The 21,630-nt window shown below is 47.6% G+C and overlaps 1 protein-coding gene and 1 long non-coding RNA gene across 7 annotated transcripts in view; one reads left to right on the forward strand and one right to left on the reverse strand.

Annotated features, from left to right (window-relative positions):
* The window catches only part of BCAS3 (BCAS3 microtubule associated cell migration factor), a 454,783-nt gene that overhangs the window by 427,148 nt on the left and 6,005 nt on the right, over positions 1–21,630 (forward strand). For 4 of the 6 annotated variants that reach the window (XM_083714443.1, XM_083714445.1, XM_083714444.1 and 1 more), the window contains one exon: positions 5,664–5,831. In XM_083714443.1, coding sequence (XP_083570569.1) covers positions 5,664–5,831 — 168 coding nt within the window. Of the gene's footprint in view, positions 1–5,663; positions 5,881–21,630 lie in introns of all 6 variants that reach the window. The other 2 variants (XM_083714447.1, XM_083714448.1) reach the window with 1 other exon arrangement.
* The window catches only part of LOC310832725, a 48,690-nt gene continuing 44,440 nt past the window's right edge, over positions 17,381–21,630 (reverse strand). Inside the window, exons 7-8 of the long non-coding RNA XR_014558368.1 lie at positions 20,485–20,585; positions 17,381–20,258 (exon numbers count right to left, since the gene is read on the reverse strand). This is a non-coding gene — a long non-coding RNA (uncharacterized lncRNA). The remainder of the gene's footprint in view (positions 20,259–20,484; positions 20,586–21,630) is intronic.

Here is a 21,630-nt window from a genome sequence, read left to right on the forward strand (position 1 = left end):
CCATTTTTTGAAACAACAACCCAAGTTTCTAGTCCTTGTGGCTGAGAAATAAGGCTTTAAGAGACGGTCCCAGGCCCGTGGACCAAATGTGGCTCTTCAGTCCCCTCTCCAACCCTTTGAACTCTCCCCAGGTCACATTCCCTCCCCCAAGCTTACCCCCTGCCTTATACCTTCCTCGAGTGTTTATGGGTGGCTAGTAGGTGTCCTTAAACTCTGAACATGCTGCAGAGATGTGTGTGTGAGAGTATGGGTGTAGAAACTAGCCTACTATGCAAAGCGTACAATTTGTGCTAACTGCTCCACCCACTTTTGCCTCTGGCCCCGCCCACCACTGGCATGTGGCTCCCAGAATGCTGCTCAGATGGGAATGTGGCCCCCGATTGGCAAACAGTTTCGAACACGTGTTTTTAATGCATGTGGACGATGCCTGGTGAAGTTTCAGAAGCCTTCTTTCCTCAAAGTAAATGCAGACCTGAAGATCTCAGCTTCCATTTTAAAAAAGAAAAGGGAACTCTATGTTTCTAGGCCTTGTGGCTGACAAGGAGGCTTCACTCTTGTGTGGATGATGCCCAAAGTCTCAAAAGCTATGAGACGATTGGGAGGGGGGGTCATTGAGTAGGATTTCCCATGACCCAGAAACCCCAGTCTAGTGCCCACTGTGTAGCACTTTATCCCTCTCCCCACCCCGGCTGACGAATGAAACCAGAATAAACTATGCAGAACAGCGAGAGTAGCAGACTTAGCTATGCAAGATGAAGCCAGTGTTGTAGTCATTGCGGCACTTGGGTTACTGTTGATGCCGAATTTAGAGGTGACAGTCTGTGCACAGCCCTGATGAGAGTATGCTCAGAGTTCTGCCGTCTGCTTCACACGGCATGTGTCGCTCCTTGCTGGGCTTGGTAACTCGGTGTCAGGAATGATGAAAGATTAAACCAGGTAGGGATTAATGGCTGTCTGGAGACCGGGTGAAGCTGATCACCTGAATCCATAATGCAATTCCAACGCCAGGGAGTGCCAAGGCAAAAGGTTGTCGGAGTCCAGTGAAGCCAGTAAGTGGGGGGGGGACATATACAGTTATGTCCTGGCTAAATAGTTTGCTACTGTCTCATCGCATGAGGGGGCCCTCAGCCCTTGAGTAGATGCCAGTGGTGTCTGATGCCCGACGGTAGGTGGAGCCAATGAAAGGTGAAGCCAACAGAATCTGGTTTTGTCACCATCCTCCTCCCTGCTGAGTTCTATGAGGACAACGCTGAGACGGAGGAGAAGAGGAAGCTGAGAGGCTGCACCACTCCTTAGGCTGGATGTAAGTAAATAGGCAGGCAGGCGGGAGCTGGATGAGGCCAGACGGAGATTTGCTAACTGCTCCACCCACTTTTGCCCCATTTGCCCTAACAGAGCAGCCTCCACTGATGGACTCTTTCCTATGTCAGTGAAATACAGTTTAGGCTTAAATAATGGAAAAGTAGTCATTAGTGTTCATGCTTACTCATTTTTGTGCCTGTGCAGTAGAGCCAAGGTACATCAGAAAGGAGGTATGGAAGAAGGCTGAGAATACTAATGCTGTAGAAAATATTTTTGATGGCATCTCCCAGTTCTTTCCCTAAAAAACAAATGATTATATCCCTTGCGAGTCAGGCTCCAAGTCAACAAATTGAAATTCACGGGCAAGACCAACTTAGGCTTTACTCCAAGAAGAGTTTAGTTGGCTACAACTCCAAACTTGTATCCACCCAGGACTTGTATCAGAAAACGAGGGCAGTCCCTGGCAAATGGGGATTATTTGCCCACGTGCGATCCTAGCTTAATGGTGTTGGCGTGAGATTTACTACCAGACACGTAGGTGGAATGCCATCGCGGGGTGAAAAGGGAGGAGAAGATCAAAAGGGAGCGTCCCGAGCAGAGGTTTTTGGCACCGTTAATCCCTGAAAGCAGCATTCTACATTAATGCTCACACCTCACAAGTTGCCCGTTAAGAGCTCTTGGCAGGTCTCAGGGCTTGATTGGGGAGGCAGCACTACTCTTGTCTCCTCGGCTCTCACTCAAGCATCTATGGAACTAGAGTCAGACTCTCTCTCTCTCTCTCCCTCCCTCTGAAGTTTTTTTTTTATTTATTTGGGTGCCTGCACAGCCGCCTTGGCAGAGCATCAAAAGCGATTGCCACTGTTATTCATAGGCCTGCTTAAAAGGAGGACCAGGGTGTTTGGGTTTCCCACTTTCTGAAATGTGATAAAAAGTCTTGATCTCCCGTCCTTGTCTACCGAAGAAGGGGAGGGTGAAGTGGAATCTTTGGGAGCCTGGAGGAAAAGGCAACTGAGGAGGCACTTGAGAACATTCTTCAGGTCCCCCAAAGTGCTGACACAGAAAAGAAGGCAAAGACCACGAGGGGTGCTTCCAGATCCAGCTGGGGTTCAACCGCACAGTAGCAAATTCAAGTTGCACAATTAAATTGGATTTGGTGCACTTATGGGGGGGGGGACAACCTATTCCCTGCCCCCCCCAAATAACAGCGAACTTTCTGCAATATGGAAAGTGACAGGAAGGTGTACTGGGAAGTGAGGCAAAACATGCTGTAACCCAGGGGTAGGCAACCTAAGGCCCGTGGGCCGGATGTGGCCCAATCACCTTCTCAATTCAGCCCCACGGATTGTCTGGGAATCAGCGTGTTTTGACATGAGTAGAATGTGTCTTTTTATTTAAAATGCATCTCTGGGGTATTTGTGGGGCATAGGAATCTGTTCATTTCCCCCCCTCAAAATATAGTCCGGCCCCCCACATGCTCTGAAGGACGGTGGACTGGCCCCCTGCTGAAAAAGGTTGCTGACCCCTGCTGTAACCAGTGAAAACAGATGCTCAAGAAACAGCCAACATTTGTGGTGGGGAGAACAATTGGCCCAAGATCACGCTGTGAACTTTGTGGCTGAGTGCGGATTTGAATCTAGATCCTATTTGGACACATCACCCACTGCGCCACCCCAGCTCCACCAGTGGAGGCTGTTCCACTAGGGCCAATGAGGCACTGCCCCAACAACCTCAGTGACCCAGCTTCCTGCCTTACCTGCAACTGGCCCACAGAAATGCCTTGGCTGTGACCTTCCTCCTCCTTGGTCTCAGCGTTGCCCCTTGCAGAACTCAACAGGGAGGAGTTGGCTCCGCCTTTCTTTGGCTGTGGCTCTGCCTACCATTGGCCTCCTTGCCATCCAACCCACCAATCCCAACGGGCACCAGCCGCCAATGGACTGTACATCACAGATGAACTCAGAAAGCTGCCTTATATCAGGCCAGACTGCTTGTCCCTTTCCCTAAGAACTGTTCCCTCTGGCCAAGGGAGAGATCACAGAGCGGAGCTCTTTCCCACCCTTTGGATACCTGATCCTTTTAATGGGAGGTGCCAGGGGTTGAGCCTGGCACCTCCTGTACCCAAAGCATTGTTCTCTCCCACTGAGCTGTGGCATGAAGCCCAATAGAAAAGGCTTTTGCAGAGCGAAAAGCCCACATAAACAATGATGGAAGCATCTAAGTTCCAGGAAGTGACATCAAAATGGCAAGTGACGTTGAACTAGATTTGGGGTTCCCCTCGTGGGCCTTAAAACGCCAGACACTCTCACCCGCCCCCTCACCCTTCGTATTTATTTATTTTCTCCAAGCCATTAGCTTTTCATATTATCTCTCCTCTTTGCTGATGCACGGATTAGCTGGCCGGCCTGAGTGTTTACCACCGGTTATCACCCAGTACTTTGGACGTTATCAGAGGAAGGGACGCCTGCCGCAGGGCCTGGTCTCTCGCCCTTTCTATTACTACCTGTCAGAGGCCGGGAGTGAGCTGTGAAGCTGCCCAGTTGCCGCAGGAGTGCAGATAGTTTCTGACGGCTGATCAAAGGGAAGCACCAGAAGCCTGATAACCAGGGGATGTGTTTTGTGCACTTTCAACTTCGAGAGAAATGCTGGCATTTCCCTCCTTCCCTCCGCGCCCCCCACCCACCCACACCCGACCTCTGCAGGCTGGCAAAAGCCAGGCCCGCTAAACGCTCCATATTCAGTTACCTAATTGTTGAGTGAAATGGCATGCAGATCGCGCGTCAAAGCCCCCAGACAGTAATCTCATTCCAAGCGGGGGAATGATTTAAAGTAAGCCTTCGCGGCGGAGCTGCTATATAATAGACTCGAATAATTTTAATTTGTACTTTGAAGTGATCTGGGGGTCCACAATCTAATCTTTGCATTTAGTCAACCGTCATGTCCTATTTTTGAATTAGGAAACAACTGCAAGTTAAGGGAATTATTTTTCAGTTGCCTTTCTGGAGAGCGTAGAGGTTTTCGCTCCATTGTCTTCGCTGCGTGTGCCCGTTTATCTGTCGGGTTCCTTTCACTTGTTCTTTTGGAGCCGATGGATGCTGGTAGGAATGGTGTCAGCACCCAATAATTCCATGCCGCTGCTGATGCCCAGTCCCCTCAAGAGGGGTCACCGCTGATGCCAGCCCTCCTTGTGGCATGCAGCTGGGTCCAACCATTTGAAATTTCCCACAATTCCCTGGAGTGCCTGATAAATCATTGTTCCAGGGTGTAGTAGAAAATCAAAATGGCAGTGTGTTCCCCAGTGAAGGGCATCATTGAATGCTCCAGAGTGAGGCTACATCATCAAGCACTCTGGGGCATGGTGGGAAATTTAAAATGGCGGCTGCATTGGCACACTGATATAGATGGCTGCATTCCTTTCTGATGACCCCCTCAAACCTGGATCAGGCCCTGGATGCTAATGATCGGTCTATTTGCTTGTTGTAGAAAGAATTTGGGAGTTGTGTTTTAAAAGAATGTGTAGTGCCTGGGTGATGCATGGGCTGGTCATGCCCTGTGCATGCCGTGTGTTAACATTTTCTGTGTGCTTAAAAAAATAAAATATCCATCCTGTTCCTTGTGAAAAGAAGACCTTGCCTTCTGGATATGAACTTGGATATGATTTTTAAAATTAAATGTCAATTGGTCTCCAGTAATTCACATCTTGAGGCCCTGATCCAGGTGCTGTTGCCCAATGAAGGCCAGGCCTTATTAAACAGGGCTTTATTGGAAGTGGCACCAACTTCACTGAGTGTCTGCCAGCCCCAATACTATATTATTTCAGGCTGCAATTTTGTGTCCACTTATCTAGGAGTAAGCCTCACTGAATTCCATAGGACTTACTTCTGAGTAGACATATATTAGGGCTGTAGTTGTTAGGCACGTGGCCAAGTCTTGGTTCTCCCAGAAAGCTTTTGGTCAATATGCCTTACCAGTATCTAACCTTGGAATCGTATAAGGCCAATTAAAACTAATGGACAGAAGTTAGTCGTGCTCATTAATTTATCTGGGCTGGATCCAATGTAAGTTTTACTCGGGGGTCAACCCATTGAAATTAATGGGCACAGAAAACTTAGATCCATTAATTTAAGTGGGTCTGCTCTGAGCAGGGCTAACGTTGAATACAACCCATAGTGTGATTCTTTTCCCTATGATCTTTTGTTACATAATACTGCTGTGAAATGTAATATACATAATACTGTATTGTTTTATATTTTCTCACCTTGGGTTTTCTTTTTGAGGTCCGATGCTCTCCTGAAGTGAAGCTGCTGTAAGCGAAATGGGGGGAAATAACATATAAACTAACTTTCATCCCGTCGTTTCTCCTGAAGGTGCCTTTGATCGGAGCATGACCCTGCTGGAAGTCTGTGGGAGCTGGCCCGAGAGCTTTGGCCTCCGCCACCTGTCTTCCATGGAACAAACCGACGAAGGCCTCCGGGAACGGCTGGCTGACGCCATGTCTGAGTCGCCCGGTCGGGACATAGTGGGATCTGGAACAGGTACAAAGAAGAGATGTGATCAGAGATCACATACGTCTCTCACCCAATGGTGATTTTCTTTAACTAACTTATAATGTTCATCCACCCCCATTGCCTTGCTCCCTGGAGGACAACCCCACCCCTAAGCGGATCCCTAACATATTGGGGTAGCACTTAGATATAGCTGGAGCATTTGCAGAGGGTGGGGGAGGTTGACAAATCTAACACACAAAACCCAGGGCCCATCTGCACTATACATTTAAAGCAGCATCACGCCACTTTAAACAATCAAGACTTACCTCAAAGAATCCCGGGAACCGTTAAGGGTGCTGAGAGTTGTGAGGAGGCCCCAATTCCCCTTGCAGAACTGCAGTTGCCAGAGTTCCCTAGGAAGAGGGGTTGATTGTTAAACGTCTCTGGAAATTGTAATCTCGGATAGGGAAGGATAAGTCTCCTAACAAATCTCAGCATTCTTAACAGACTGCAGCTCCTAGAATTCTTTGGGGGTGAAGCCATAACTGCTTAAACTGGTTATGATCCTGCTCTGGTTGTGTAGTGCAGATGGGGCCCTGGCAGTGGCAGAATTGTACCTTTCTAGCAGAGGGAGGATAGAAGGTCTTGAAACTATATAACAGGCCTCTTGGGCCATGTGGTTCTCTGGACCGAGGGAGGTGTCAGATCTGCTTCAAGCATCCTGGCTTGACTGTGCCCATCCCAGCTGCCTGTTGCTTCCCCAGCACACTCTGGCCTGAAATGACTCCAGCTTAGAGAGGGGAAAGGCAGCCTGTGGCCGTCCAGGTGTAGCTGGGCTACAGCATCCATCATCTCTGACCCTTGGTCTTGTTGGCTGGGGCTGGTAGCATTAGAGTCCTACTGGATCAGGCCAATGGCCCAGCTAGTCCAGCATCCAGTGGCCAACTAGATGCTCCAACAGGAAACTGAGCGCAGCAACAGCAGCTGTCCCCATTTGCAATCCCCAGCAACTGGCCCTGCCTCTGACAGTAGGCCTGACGGGAGTTGGGATCTGATAGCGATCTGGAGGACACCCAAGTTGCAGAAAGATGATGCAGAAGCTAATGAATGCCTTCATTGCGAGCCATTGTGGTGCACATTACATTCCCAATATTGCTAACATTTCCAAAAGCACCTCCGGATAGCCCCACTCCCAGAATTCCTTTGAGAAAGTTGCTGGTGGTCTTTCTGCCCACCCCCCTCACCCCACCTAAATGGACTCTCCCTTCCCTTCTGACTTCAAACTCTTTGGGGCCTCTGAACCCTCCCGATCGCATGATGGCAGCCCACCTCCCTCCAGGGTTTGTGTCTGCCATGGCGACATGAAAACAAATGTTTGTGTCTTGGGACAGTTGCAGATTTGGGGCTTGTGACAACCCACCTTAAAAATGTCCAGTCTCCACACACTGCGCCCCACTCCGTGCCCCACGGGAACGTGTCTTGCTTCCCCTCGCGTGGCATCTGCGCTGATCAACAGCAAATGTGCAGATGAGGTTCTGGGTGTATAATTATCTGCCTTCGAGAGAGTGCTGGCTCCCATAATCCAAATTAATCCATCTTCATCACAGTCCATTATTGTGATAAATTAAAGGGCCCATTAACATAAATGGAATGGCACTCCCAGGGATTAGGCTTCGGCTCAAGAGGCCGTCGGGAGGCTGGAATGCTTGCAAATTGCAGGCGCTTTTGGTGGCTGGGATTGGTGTTAAGCAAATTCCCTCTTTCCCTGCAAGAAAGATCCCGTTTGGACTGCGAGTAACAACTCAACACCAGCATTAGAACAGCGCCTGGCTGGAGTTTTTCAGAGGGGAGAAAGGTTGTGTTGTGTACCCTCTTGCTTGTGCCTCAGAGAAAGAAAAATGATCAGGTCAGAGATTGTGTTTCAGGTATCTGTGCCAAACAGTTTGGGGATATATAATATAGCATAAAAAACAAAAACTGGTGAATCTTGCTGTTTGCTGTTCTAGAGAAGCCAAGTTTCTAGCCCTCCTTGTTCAAGGAAGTTTGAAGCAGTCCCAAAAGCACCACATGTTAGGTCTGGTGCAACTCCGCTCCTCAGCCTTTTGCCGAGTTTGGGGCCTGGGTTCCAAAGGGATGATTTAGCAAAGACTAGCACACAATGTTATCAATGAGGGAAGTCCATAGCAAGCTGTCTTACACTGAATCAGACTATTGGGGTGTGGGGCATGAGGGTGCAGAAGACCTGGGGCACAGGCCCTCTGGGCCACCCCTGAACAATGCTCCTGGGGACCTAAAACAGCTGCTTGAATTTCTCATTAAAACCTTGCCAAGCTATAAACTGAAGAGCAAGCAGAGGTCAAGATGAATGGCTGCCCCTTTCTGCTATATCTCAGACAGAATATTGCTGGCTGCTTTTGAAACCCATCCCCGTTCTCCTCACCCACCCCACCCCCCGAATATTTACTCTGTTGTTGAAAGCGTTTGGCTGAAACAGCCATTTGTCTCTCTTTTATTTAAAAACATTATTATTATTTTTTGCTTAGTCTTCACTTTCTCTAATGCTTTTCCACCCAGTCAGCTGGACTAAATGATACCAGCAGTGAAGTCTCTGTCGAGCAGCGCAATAAATTTCTCCCCACAACTGGTTTTCTTATATTGTCTGGAATAAGTGTTTTAACTCCTGGAATGTGCTGTTTTTAACTCTGAGCAAGAAGCGTGCTGCTGTGTGAGCAAAACAGAGCCTTGGTGGTCAATTGGCGATGGGCGGGAGACAGTAGCTACTAATGGACAATTAGGGTGCTCTTTGCCTAAAGCCACCTTGGACTGTACCATGGATCACAGCTCTCTAACAGCATGGCTCAATTTTAACTCTTCTCAGAGAGTGACAAAGAGTTATCTCAGGAGAAGCTGGTCTAGGGTAGCAGGGTGTTGATGTTGCTTCGCAGCCAAGACACCTTGCCTACTTGCTTGCTTCTGTGCCTCCCCGACTCCCAAGGCGCTCTTATGCTTCCAGTGTTGTCTCCTCCAAAGGAAAAGTTGTTGTTGTTGTTTAGTCATTTAGTCGTGTCCGACTCTTCGTGACCCCATGGACCAGAGCACACCGGGCACTCCCATCTTCCACAGCCTCCCGCAGTTTGGTCAAACTCATGCTGGTAGCTTTGAGAACACTGTCCCACCATCTCGTCCTCTGTCGTCCCCTTCTCCTTGTGCCCTCGATCTTTCCCAACATCAAGGTCTTTTCCAGGGAGTCTTCTCTTCCCAAAGGAAAGGAGCAACAACTAAAAGAGGAGTGTGATTAAATAATATTGATTCCTCCCACACTATGATGAACATTAGATACAACACAGAACCCACCCTGGTTTTCTGTTTGGCTGGCTTGTCTTCTGTGTCAGCACGTAAAAACGAAGATGGGTTTTGTCCCTCCGTAGAAACTGCAGAGCAGGGAATTTGCTTTAATAAAAGATGTTGGTGGACTGCAACTCCCATCACCCCTGGCCATTGACCATGCTGTGTTAGGGCTGATGGAAGCTGGAGTCCAACAACATCTGGAGGGCCACAGGCTCTCCAGCCCTCCTCTGAAGTATGTGTGTTCTCCCCTGTTTCTACAGGGGGAGAGGATGTGTGTTAACAGAAAGCCTCTAGCATGTGGTTAGCCACTGTGAGAACAGGATGCTGGACTTCACGCCCCCGACTTGATCCATCAGGCTCTTCTTCTTCTATTCTTGGAGTCATCAGTAGGCCCTTTGGTCTGTCATTGCTCTGTTCCCCCTGAACTGTTGGAGGCAGTGTGCCTCTGAATGGCAGCTGCTGCGAATCGCAAATGCTGTTGCACTCAGGTCCTGCTTGCAGGATTCCCACGGGCAGCTGGCTGGTCCCTGGGATAAAAGGATGCTGGACTAGATGGGCCTTTGGCAAAGGTTTTTACGTTGAAGTGGGTCATTGGTGAATTAAACAGTTAAAAGACTGGCGATGAATCAAGCAAAAAAGATTTTGCTTGGTTGAACAGACCTACCTTTCAATTTAAAAATTAAATAAAGGTTTTCCTATACTTGGAAAGATAGGAAGGGGGGCTGTTTTTCAAATGTTTCTGTAAGAGATAGTTACACTAGTCAGCATAAAAAATCAGCCTGGAGCCATCTGCTAAAAATTGCTTAAAGGCATGCAGGAAGAGCTGGCTGGGGACATTTACCTCGATGACCAAAAGGGTCTTTTCCACTTGAAGCTTTCTCTGACTTGACAGAAATAGCTATCAGACAGCAAGCGGAAAAGGAACCCGATCAGAATAGCGGAAAAAGAAGAGAAAAGAGGAATCTATTTTCAATGTGGCTTCAGCAATAGAGCCGGTCGTACAGTTTGGCTGTTCTGAGGGAAATGGCCTTTTGGCCCCATAATCTAACGATCCGGACAGCTTTGTGTCTATCTAAATCCAAGTCCACCCTTCATAAACTGTCATCCAAGAGATACAGCCCCAATAGAAGTATGCACAGACAGTGGCGTTTATTTTTCAGCTCCAAGATGGAAATGAAAACCCAGTCCAAACACAGATACTTTTGTATTGAGCTGTCTAGAATGCCTACATTCTACAAATCTCATCTCACTTTCAGGCCAAGGGAAATGGCTTTGTCCACAAACAGCTTTCCGGCTCATGTGGCCAGCAAGACTAAAGCGCTTCTGGCGCAACAGAACACCGTGACAGAAACGCGCACGGGACGCCGTTTACCTCCCTGCCACAGCAGTACCTATTTATCTACTTGCACTGGTGCTTTCAAACTGCTAGGTTGGTAGGAGCTGGGACAGAGCAACGGGAGCTCACACCGTTGCAGGGATTTGAACTGCCAACCTTCCGATCAGCAAGCCCAAGAGGCTCAGTGGTTTAGACCACAGCGCCACCCGCATCCTCATCAAAGACGGTGGAGATGTGGAGACTTATCCAGGGATGGGGTCTCAGAGAGGGCGTCCTGGAGCTGGGACTGCTCCCCTCTGCCAGTTTTAGAGATTCTGCTGATTCTTTGCAGCCATCCTCCCCATTAAGGGCAAAATGCCCTTCCGAGAGGATCTTACCTGGCACTGACTTTGATGTCGTTGCAGTGCCAGGCAAAGTCCTTTCTGTTTGCCAAAATGGTTTCCTGCTCCATGTTACAGCTTTGTTTCCAGTGGCACATCTGCGGTTTAGTTCTGGCAGCGTTTGATTTATGCATTTCCAAGATCCGGATGTCCCTGATTTGGTTGGAGCCATGACTTTCTGCAGAGAGGCAATGGGCAGACAATTCTGCTCTGGGTCTCTCTTATCTTTTGGAACTGCCTGCCCCCAGCAGAGCAGGATGGGAAGCGTGCAGAGCCAGAGCAGTGGATCATGCAGGGGGCCATCTTGACGGGGGGGGTGATTGATCCAGGAAGAGCATGAAATCAAGAGAGGCAGCAGGCACCCTCTCTAAGATGGATTACAAGAGGCTGTTCTTACTCTACAGATGCATGTCTTGTGGCAGACTCATGTGCTCTGGCATACAGCTTGGGAATTACAGCATCCGGATGCCTGTATTTTGAACGTCTTTAACTTTGGCTTCGCTCTGTCAGCATCTTATTCCTCTGAATGGGCTTTTGGCATTCGTTTGGAGGTTGCCTTAGCCCCTTGTTTCATCTCCCTCCCATTCCATCACGTCCCCATGTCTGCTTTTACGTCTTGGAAGTGCAGGAATGCATGTACCTGCCACCATCCAGCTCTAAACTATTTTCATCCTGCAAAGTCCATTAGAGAGCTTTTTTTATACAAGACAGTAAAAAAAAAACTGGCTTCGCATTTTATTTGTCCCTTTGCAGCGCCGAGGTGAGGAAGTGTGTATTTAATACGACTCCCTGTAAGCTTTCCGAAAGGAAACTGGTCACTCCTCGCTGCAGTACCATTGCCAACAACTGAATATTTTTACATTTTTTTGTTTTTGTTGTTGCTCTGGAATGACTTCCAAATCTCTGGAATCTTGGCGATGGGCCATTTTTAAGCCTCCTTGGTGGGGGAGGAACAGTGGCTTGCTCCCAATGTAGGCAGCTCAATGAGCCATTTCCTCTCCCAAACTTCCGTTGAAGGTTAAACATGCACATGCTTTTGAGCAAGGGAGCTGGACCTCGCCAGAGCCCCGTCTGCATTTTAAGCTTGGCCCGGAGACGACAACAGTGGCGCTAAAATATTTCCAGAGGGGAAGTTGCTCCAACTATAGATTAAGAGGCAGGGATGGAGGAAAGCTTCATTGGCTCTGCATCTTGACGCAAACCTACCCAATCTGCACCTGCTGGTGCAAAATTCTCCTTCTGATCTTGCACTTTGCAGCGTTTTGTGCTACAGGTCTCAGCTCAAAAAGTGCACCAAAATGCATTTGAAAATGCAGGTGTTCAGATAAAAGACATTTTGAAATGTGTGCTTTAGGATAGCATACGTATTTAAATATCTGCTTTACTTAAAAAAGTGTTTCTATACTAAAATACTGAAATACAGACATTTAAACTGACCACTGTGGAATTCAGCAGCCAGGTTGCTCACAAGACGGTTTGAGCATATTACATCCATCCTGGACTGGTTGCACTGGCTGCCAATTAGTTAATGGGCTCAATTCAAAGTGCTGGTTTTGAGCTATGGAAAAGCGGCTCAGGACTGCAATACCTGAAGGGAAATGTGAATGTTAATAATGAGGGAGGCAGACACGCATCACCAGAGAGGGCATTCTGCAAACAGGGAACCACCACTAAGAAGGCCCTGGGATCAGGCTATTCGGATACAGGAACAGCTATAGCAGCCTACGTTGGGCATGAACATTCGTTGTTACAGAAGCCAGTTGGGTCCTTGGTGACGGGTTGGAATCCACCCATGTTCCCAGACAGCAAACCTGGGTTGCCCACCTAACTCCTCGGCATGGAATAGCCACGTTCGGTTTGTACATTTTTTTCAGGAATTACATGGATTCATGTGCAAATGTAAACTAACCGAATTTCTCCCCCATCTCTGCCACTTTCCTTCTGTAGTTAAGGGGAGGTACACTTCAAATCACATCCACTGAAGCCATTATTAAAAAAAAATACCCAGTAAGGTTTTGGGCTGCATAATATCCTTCCTTCGCTTGCTCCTGCACAGCTGCTTTCTGGTGCAGCCCATTCTTCCATGCTGGGCGTCTTCCAGCCCGTCGCTCTCTGCTTCTGCCACATTCACGGGAATCAATGCTTCCTATTTTCCAAGCTTTTGCGGTAGCCAAGCCCTGTACATCCTTGAGTGCAACTTGTGGCATTCACTTTCCTGTGCCCAGGAATCCCAGACACCCTTTCTATAGAACTACCCAGTGATTGTGGAAAGGGACACCCGACTTCGATGGAGCCTTGAAAAATGTTTCGCTCCCCAGGGAAAACACTCCTTGCTCGTGCAAAATGGCCGACGTTTAAATATTTTCCAGCATTTTGCAACCAATGCTCTTGGCGTGTGTGTTTTTAAGCAAACAAGAGTTTCTTTGATTATTATTATTCTTTCTCTCTCCACCCTCCCCACCCCCCTTTTTATTTTATTTTTAAAGTCAAATTTGGGATTCTGTTGTTCAGAGCAGAGAGGTCACAAGACCCTAATGCATTTAGCATTGACTGCCCTCTCTTGTACTGCTTCTATTAGTCAGTAATTTGATTTGTACCTATTCATTTGCAGTCCCTGCAGGAGCACTGAGCTGGCCCGGCGTCTAATTGGTGCTGTCTCTATTTTAGCCTCATTAAATTAGCCCTGACTCCTGGCCACTTGGTGTCTGCGCTTGTCTGTCCATTTATACAACCTAATGTAACACAAAATTCATTACTGATCACATTACTTTCAACTCTGAAGCCAGCCTTGTGATAAACATTTCCTTAACCCTTCTCTTGCTGGCACACACAACACACTCACATAACCTGAGGCAAGAGCAATGCACAATCCAGAAGGCGGGAGAGGGATCGATATGGATGATAAAAGCTGAGTGGAATCCCATTTCTAGATTTGCCGTCCCTCTTTGAGGAAGGGAACAGATTGGAAAGCATAGAGGAGGCGAAATTGGATTGAATCAGAATGAAGGGACCGTCGGTCCATTGCCAGCACTGACTATAACAGCCCTGCTGGATCAGGCCCAAACCCCTTCTAGCCCAGCATCCTGGTCTCACAGATGCCCCAGTGGGAAACCCATGAGCAGGACCTGAGCACAACTGTACTCTCCCCACTTATGATTTCCAGCAACTGCTATTCAGAGGCATATTGCCTCCGATAGTTCAGTCCTCCCTGCATTCGTCTAGTGTTCTTTTGAAATCATCCAAGTTGGCGGCTCCAAATGTTGTAACCTTTGACCCCTATGAAGAAAGGAGAGCTCTGGAGCAAGTAGTACAGAGGTGTCCAGGGAAGGCCCGCACCTCAGCGACAGAACATCTCTCTTGCATGCAGATGTCCCAACTTCAATTCCGCACATCACCCGGTAGGACTGGAAATGTGCCCCTGTCTGAAATCCAAGATAGCTGCTGCCAGTCAGTGTAAGCAATACTGACCTTCGTGGACCAGGAGTCTGATTCCAATGTTCCTATGTGAATTTTGGGGCCGCCAAGAAAAAAATCAACTGCTATGTCCTCACCAATGGCTTTCTTAGTTTTTGCTTTGGAACAAAAATGACATCAGAATTGGCGTCTTAGCCAGGGCTCCTCAGATTTGCTGAGATTTTATTCTTACCAGGATTCTCTGGAGGTTTGTGTGTGTCAAAAGAGGTCATGTTACCATTTTTGAAAATTGTTGTCCTCTCTCTTTTGCACGCAGGTGGAGGAGTATATGAAAAAAATAATACTTTTCTTCATTAACATATATGGGAATAAATGGTCACTCTTGGACCTGCTAAGAGCAAAGCCCCCTTTTATTGGATTCTTCTGCTTGTGTTACTGCTGCTAATTACATTTTACGTTGCAAATAAAAACCAGATGACTCTCGGGACACCCAGGCCAACCTCCTGCGAGTGAGAATTTATCTGACAATCTGAGTAAACAGTGTCTCATCATTTAACAGTTATTGCATATAATGGCTTTCTAAGCGCTTTTGTTCTGCGGGGAGTTAGCAGTGGCTCAGCATAGCTTGACTTCACTGAAAATTTGCAGGCCACGAGATGTGCGGCATCCAGGGTTCGGTTCTATGTATATGTACGGCACTCCCCTTCTTGCCTTACAGAAGCATTTCTTCCTTCCAACCAATACAAACAAACTTAGGGCTGAGCAAAAGTGTGTGTGGATGGTGCCATTCTACAGCTTAGACACTAGGAGGCATTGGACTTAATTGTGACTGGGTAAGGTCAGGCATTTCCTGCGTCTTCCGGTTTAAGAGGCATGATAACATTCTCGTCTAGCTTCCTGGCTGGTTGCATCCCCAGCCATACATTAAAACACATGTTCCTCCACCACCTCAAAGAATCTTGCGAACTGTAGTTTGTAAGGGTACTGGGAATTGTAGCTATGTAACTGCAGTTCCCAGGATTCAGGGTGGGAGGTTTTAGTGGGTATGCAGATTGTGCGACCTGAAGGCCCTCTGTGATATCTGCTGACTTTTGTGAGTGCCTTTGCAAGTCCTGAATGTGTGGGGATGAGGGCATTTCAGCTCATTTTCAGCTCACTCTTGTCTACAGTGCCTCTCTGGGGTTTCAAACAAGGGATATTCCCAGCCCTACCTGGAAATGCTGGGGATTGAACCTGGGACTTCATGCATGCAAAGCAGATGTTCTGCCTCTAAGCTACAGCCCTTCGCCTCTCTCACATTTCCTAGGATGATATCAGTCAGAGACCACACTGGACAGGGCGCAGGGAGGCAATCCAAATTTGTTCCCATTGGATGACCTTCTTTTCTTTGGAAATCAATTACAGGGTGGGGGGTACTGTTTGCAAAGGAGGCTGTTTTTAACGGTTGCTGATGTTAACTCAGCTCTGTGATCCTGGGCAGCTCTCAAAATGAATCTAATTGCTCAAACATGGGATGCGGAGAAAGGAATGTTCATGGTTTTTCATTAACTCCTCAAAGCTTCTCATAAGGTCAGTTTTTTCACAGCTTGCGAGTATGTTACGGTCTGTGGTTCAGCTGTTTGACTGGCAGTATCCTCAAGAGGTTGCAGAGTGTCAACTGACTATGGCCTTTTGATGGGTGTCAGATGGATATTTGAAACATCAGGCAACCATGTCACCCCCAACCCAACCCACTTCAGGCAGGCTGGAGCTTGGGACAGACAGAGCTGTTGCTTCAGCAGTGAAGCAGCTCGGGCAAAGAGTTTATATTGGGAGTTTAGGGCTCCATTCCCTTCCTGGCTGCCTGCCAGGCCCTGATCAAGGCAGATGCTTCCATACACTTCCTCCTCCTCCTGAGGAGCCTCACATAAAGCTAGCTGGACCTAAGCTGCTGCCTGACTCATCTCCTCTACTCTGTGGGACGAGAGTCTGAGATATGGTCAGGCATCCAGGCCACTGGTGTGGGGACCTTTAGCCCTGAGCAGAAGGGTCCAGATTCAGTGGCTCTTTGGAATCTATATGGAGCTCTGCTAGAGGGTCCTGCTCCCCGTCACTTGAAGATACCTCATCTTCCAAGGCCTGGAAGGGCTGAAACATGAGCAGTCTCGACTACATCAGTCTGCGCCCCCTTTAAAAAGAAAACAAAAAACCTCTCATTTATAAAAAGAGCATATGGAAAAGGCTGAGCAAAGCCCTCTCCTCAATTTATTGCTACATGTAAGGGATTTTTTTAAGTGGTAAAGCTTATAAAATGGGGGAAGGCTTTACAGCCCATGGGCCACATATTTTCATTCACTTGGCTTGGCCTGGGCAAGATAGTGAGGCCAGGGAGGGGAGTCACTCTCAGCACCCGGACCCAAGGTTCCCATCCCTGATGCTATAAAAACATGACATTCTTTCCACACACAGCCTGAAATGGTCCAGTCCTGGAGGTTTACCCCTCGGTCAGGCTGATGGTGTCATCATTGGGCTTCTACTCCCATTAGCATTTTCCAGTAGGTAACTTACTCTCCATGTCTTACTTGCTAAAACTAGATGCTCGTTAAAGGATCCAGAAACACAAATAACCTCAAAATTGGAAAAGTGTGGGAGGAGAGGGAGACCAGGTCTTACACATGAAAGGAGTTGCTAAAATTTTGAGGTTAAAGTGTGTCTGAAATCCCTTAGTCAGCATATCGGTCAAATGAAGCTCAGACCATGATGTAATTGCCTGTTTTAGGAACTTTGTACCTACGAGCCAGCTTTTCTCCCATTTTTCCTAGACAGTTGGGTTGACACAGCAGTAAAGACACAGTGGGAGGCAGTATGCCTCCGAATGCCAGATGCTGAGAGTCACATGCTCTTGTGTTCAGGTCCTGCTTGCGAGATTTCCATAAGCATCTGATTGGCCACTGAGAGAACAGGATACTGGACTAGATGGGCCTTTGGCCGGATCTAGCGAGGCCCCATCTGATGTTTCTATAATGTACTTCTGCTTGCCAGAACACTTTTTTAGGTTGGCAGCAATGGAGTTTTCAAAGGATCACAAGTGATCAAGGCTTTCTTGCCCAGAACTAATTTATAAATTATTAACAACAATCTTACTTTTCATTGTTATTTATTTCTTGCATTGATATACTGGCACGGGTATGTGTGCGCACATATAGATCACTTAATGCCAAGAGAAGATGAAATTAGTCTTAAGTAGTTGCTTAAAAGCAGGCAATAAGGTATGGGGGAAACACACCTTGGTGCGATGGGGCTGTTCCATAACACTCCCATTGAATGGATCTTTTCTTATTCCCAACATCTTTCAGCAGCAGAATCACAAGGATCTCAAAGCAGACTGGAGACCTTAAAAGAGAGGAAATAGTCCCCGAGAGGCCCTGCTTCCCAACTGTTATGGGCAGGGATGGCAAACCTGTGGTCCTGAGAGGTAGTTGGGCCATTGCACCCATGGGATTTACTGCCTAGGGGTTATGGGAGTTGAAGGGCCACAGATTCCCATTTCTGGTTTAAGTCTGCAGGGCGGGGGGTGGGGAACCTTTGTCAGCCCAATGGCCGACTCAAGGGTAACGGGGGGGGGACACAGGTCAGTAGCAAAAGTGGCCAGAACAACCAATGTGAGTCATACTTTGTACAGGTTACATTCCAGCCATGCAAACATCAGGCCTAATCCCAGTCCAAGGACTCAGGCCATCAGGCAGAAACTCTCAAGGAGGGCACAGAGCAGGGCCAGGATGAGATCCAGGGAGGGTCTTGAGGGCCACATAGTGGGCTGCATTTTCCTCCAGGTCTGATGTTGCCCACATTAAAGGGTTCTGCTGGTTGTGCAAAGAGATGTGCGATGTAAACGCCGAGAAGCAGGAAACAACTCCATTTCCCCCAAAGCACACAGCGACATAAATGGGATTATCGTGCCTATTGTGGAGGGAATTGTTTCTCTAAAACACTTGCTCCTTTATCTAGTGTACTTTTAACCTTCCAGAAATTGTGCCGAGTCAAACTTGGAGATGTTCCAAAGGGCTGAAGACTAAAGCTTTGACAGACCAAGTCATCAGTGCTCTGTTAACAAAAAAGGGGGGGAAACCACAAAAGCCTTTAAAAAATAAATAAATCCTGAACTAAATCTATTTTTGTCAAAGGAAGGGGGTTGGGTGGAAAACTCTCTCATCTGAAATCCCTGTTGTGGTCTATTTGGATATCTGTCAAACTGTATGGCTTCCTTGCTTCTCTATACATGGCTCATTTATCTTAACGGAGCATTGATACTCAGTGGTGTGCAAAATGTTTTTTAAATGTTGTATTTGAGATACAAGTCAGCCAAAATTTGGTGACAAACCTGCTCCTTGCTTCAGTATTCATGTGGGCTTTTGTGCATCCCATAATTATGTGATCATGCCCACACAAACCAATGAAGGATTTGACATTGGGTGCAGCCTTTGGTGTTCTGTGAGAGTCTCATCTACAGTAGTACCTTGCTTTACGAACTTAATCCGTTCTGGAAGTCCGTTCTTAAAGGAAAGCGTTCTTAAACCAAGGCGTACTTTCCCAAAGCAGCGGGGGACTCAATTTACAAATGGAACACAATCAACAGGAAGTGGAACATGTTCTCCTTCCAAGGCAAAGTTCACAAACCAAAACACCTACTTCCAGGTTTGCAGTGTTCTTAATCCAAGTTGTTCATAAACTAAGCTGTTCTTAAACCAAGGTACCACTGTATTCTGTTTCAGGAAAGAAAAACTAAAGTTTAGTCTTTGTGGATGGGCTTAACAAAGTATTCTGTTTATAGGGTTGCTGTGAGGATGAATCAATTCTCTCTACCCTGAGCTGAGTATCTGAGTAAGAGGGGGGTCAGATGATGCCTTGGCTTCCTCAATGTTTTAGAAGGCTATAGGAGGGACATAATTTGTCTAAAATCATGGGGAGGGGCAGAAATCAGAGAGTTATGGATTCCCTGAACCTTTCCTCCCATAATCTCATATCAACCTGCCAGTTTGTTGAGAGATGAGGCCCTCTTGGCTGTTCTTATACTCAAGTAAGCATGGTTTAAGGCGCCAAGGAAGGGACTTTTCAGTAGTGGTTCCTTACCTGTGAAACTCACTCCCTACTGAGGTATGCCTGGCCTCACCTCTTCATAGTTTAAGGTGACTGGTTAAGACACACTTTCTAGCTGGAATTTGCAGGAAACCTAATTGGACAAATGGCATAGTTAGATGAGTAAATTGCAGTTTGGTGGTTTGTTATGAGTTGTGTTGTTAATTTAAGGGTGTGGGGGTTCACACATGTATTCTTTTAATCTTATCTGATTTAGTCATAAGCCACCCTAAGGCTTGTGCACAGGGCAGTATGTGACTCGAATGAATGACCTGAACGGTGCCTGAACTTCTAGGAAGAGCAGGGTGGACGGGTGGATAAGCTCACCAGGCCAGCAGGCGCCACTTCCCATTGTCCCCACTCCTGCCACCATTGGAGGTCTTGTTCCTTTTAGAAACGCCATCGTCAGGGTGCATCTCAGCATAATTCAGCACTGGGATTTGAAGGGGGGGAGGAACATTAGTCGAGCTTCAGAAAGCCCAGTGCTGTGAAAAGTGACTGACGTGTGAAAACGAGGCTACAATTAGAGTTCTTTCCACCAGCGCTCTCCCATTCAGTCTGGGGTCACTCCTTCGGCAAGCCGGGCACGCTTGAGCCTAATGCGTCGTGACAGGTGGAGAGGAGGAAGGAGAATCCTGGGATCCGAAGTTGTGCCTGCCGCCACTCTGCTTCCCCCGCCGCCAACACATCGGCCCCGACTGTCATTGTATCATTTCGTCCACCCTGCACCTCTGCAGGAAACGGTGCAACCCTGGCAGGACGGGTGGCACAGAGAGGGACAGAACAGCTTTTGGAGCAAGTCCCTTTCTCCCTGTCCCCCAGTATCCTCCCTCTTCATTCCCAAGTAGGATATTTCTTGAATCTTCTGCTCAGCAATTCCTTCTGTCAGGGAAAGGAAAAACCATTAGGAGGGCTAATACACCAGAGAGCAGATTCCACAGTTGAGAGAGAAAGAAAGAGAGAAAGACAGAAAGGGGGGAGAGAGAAAGTGGAGAGAGGCAGAACAATTTATGAGTGTTCCAGGAGGACTACATAGAGTTTCTGAGCAGGCCCCGGATTAATGTCCCGTATAAAAATGGTTTCAGGTTTAAGCAAAGCCAGCCGGGACCTTCTTTCCTTTTAAGATTTCCGTGGAGTCCTTTGATGGCTTCTGGGTCTCAGTCAGACAAAAGATAATGACTGATGGCAACTCCATGTTCCAAGAAGATCCTAAAAGCAAAGGCGAATGAAAATTCGTTATATCCAGCTGTTCTCAGACTCTGTCCCAGCCTCCAATTTAAGGTTTTTTCTCCACTTACCCAGGAAGACTAATGCAAGGACACAGGGGTTGGCTTAGTACAGGGATGCAGAACTTCTGGCTCTACGGATTTTGCTGGACTGCAACTGTCATTGTATAAATTGGTAAAATAATGATAATCCCTGACTGCTGGCCATTGAGAATGGAGCCTGAGAACATCTGCAGAGCCACAGGCCCCTCATCCCTGGCCTTATAGTATGTCAGACTAACTAGGTATTTTCTACCTTCTTCCAGCTAACTAGGCATTTTCTACCAATCTTCTCCAACCTGGTCCCCTCAACACCACCAATGAGCTTCAGGTCCAGAAACCAAACATGGTCCTCCAAGCCTTTCTGTCTGGCCCTCGAGACTCTCCCCATACCCCACACCATCTCTGCAAGCCACATCCCTCACTAGCCCTCCTGCACCCTCTCTGTGCTTCTTTGCCTGGCTGAGATGTGTATTTTAACTCTATTAATGCCTCTTGCTTGCCTGGGTGGAGGGTCGAGAGAGAGGAGCATGCGTAAAAACTAGCCCACTGCAAAATTTACTCATCGCTCCACCCAATTTTGCACCTGGCCCCATCCATGGGAACTCTGGGTAGCTGCCCAGAAAGGAATGTGACCTTCAGGCTGAAAAAGCTTCCCCACCCCAGCCTAGATGAAGTGCTTTGAAAGGGAAATATAAATGCCTAAAATATTAATGTTGCTGTTGCTGTTGTTGTTGCTGCTGCTGTTGTAGCCCATCTTCTAAGATGCTTGCTGAAGCTGGTATACCTGGTGCTCCCCCACTCCCCATTTTATCCTTACAACAACCCTGTAGGTAGGTCAAACTGAGAGACAGTGACTAGCCCAATGTCGCCCAGGGAGCTCCAACAGTCTAGTGAGGATTTGAACACCAGTCTCTGTAGGCTGGGTCACCAACCCAGATGCCCCAGACACTGAGCTTTCGTTTTTAAAAAGCAATTTTTGTAAAATG

The sequence above is a fragment of the Podarcis gaigeae genome (assembly GCF_964106915.1).
Source record: "Podarcis gaigeae genome assembly, chromosome: 15".
NCBI lineage: Eukaryota > Metazoa > Chordata > Lepidosauria > Squamata > Lacertidae > Podarcis > Podarcis gaigeae.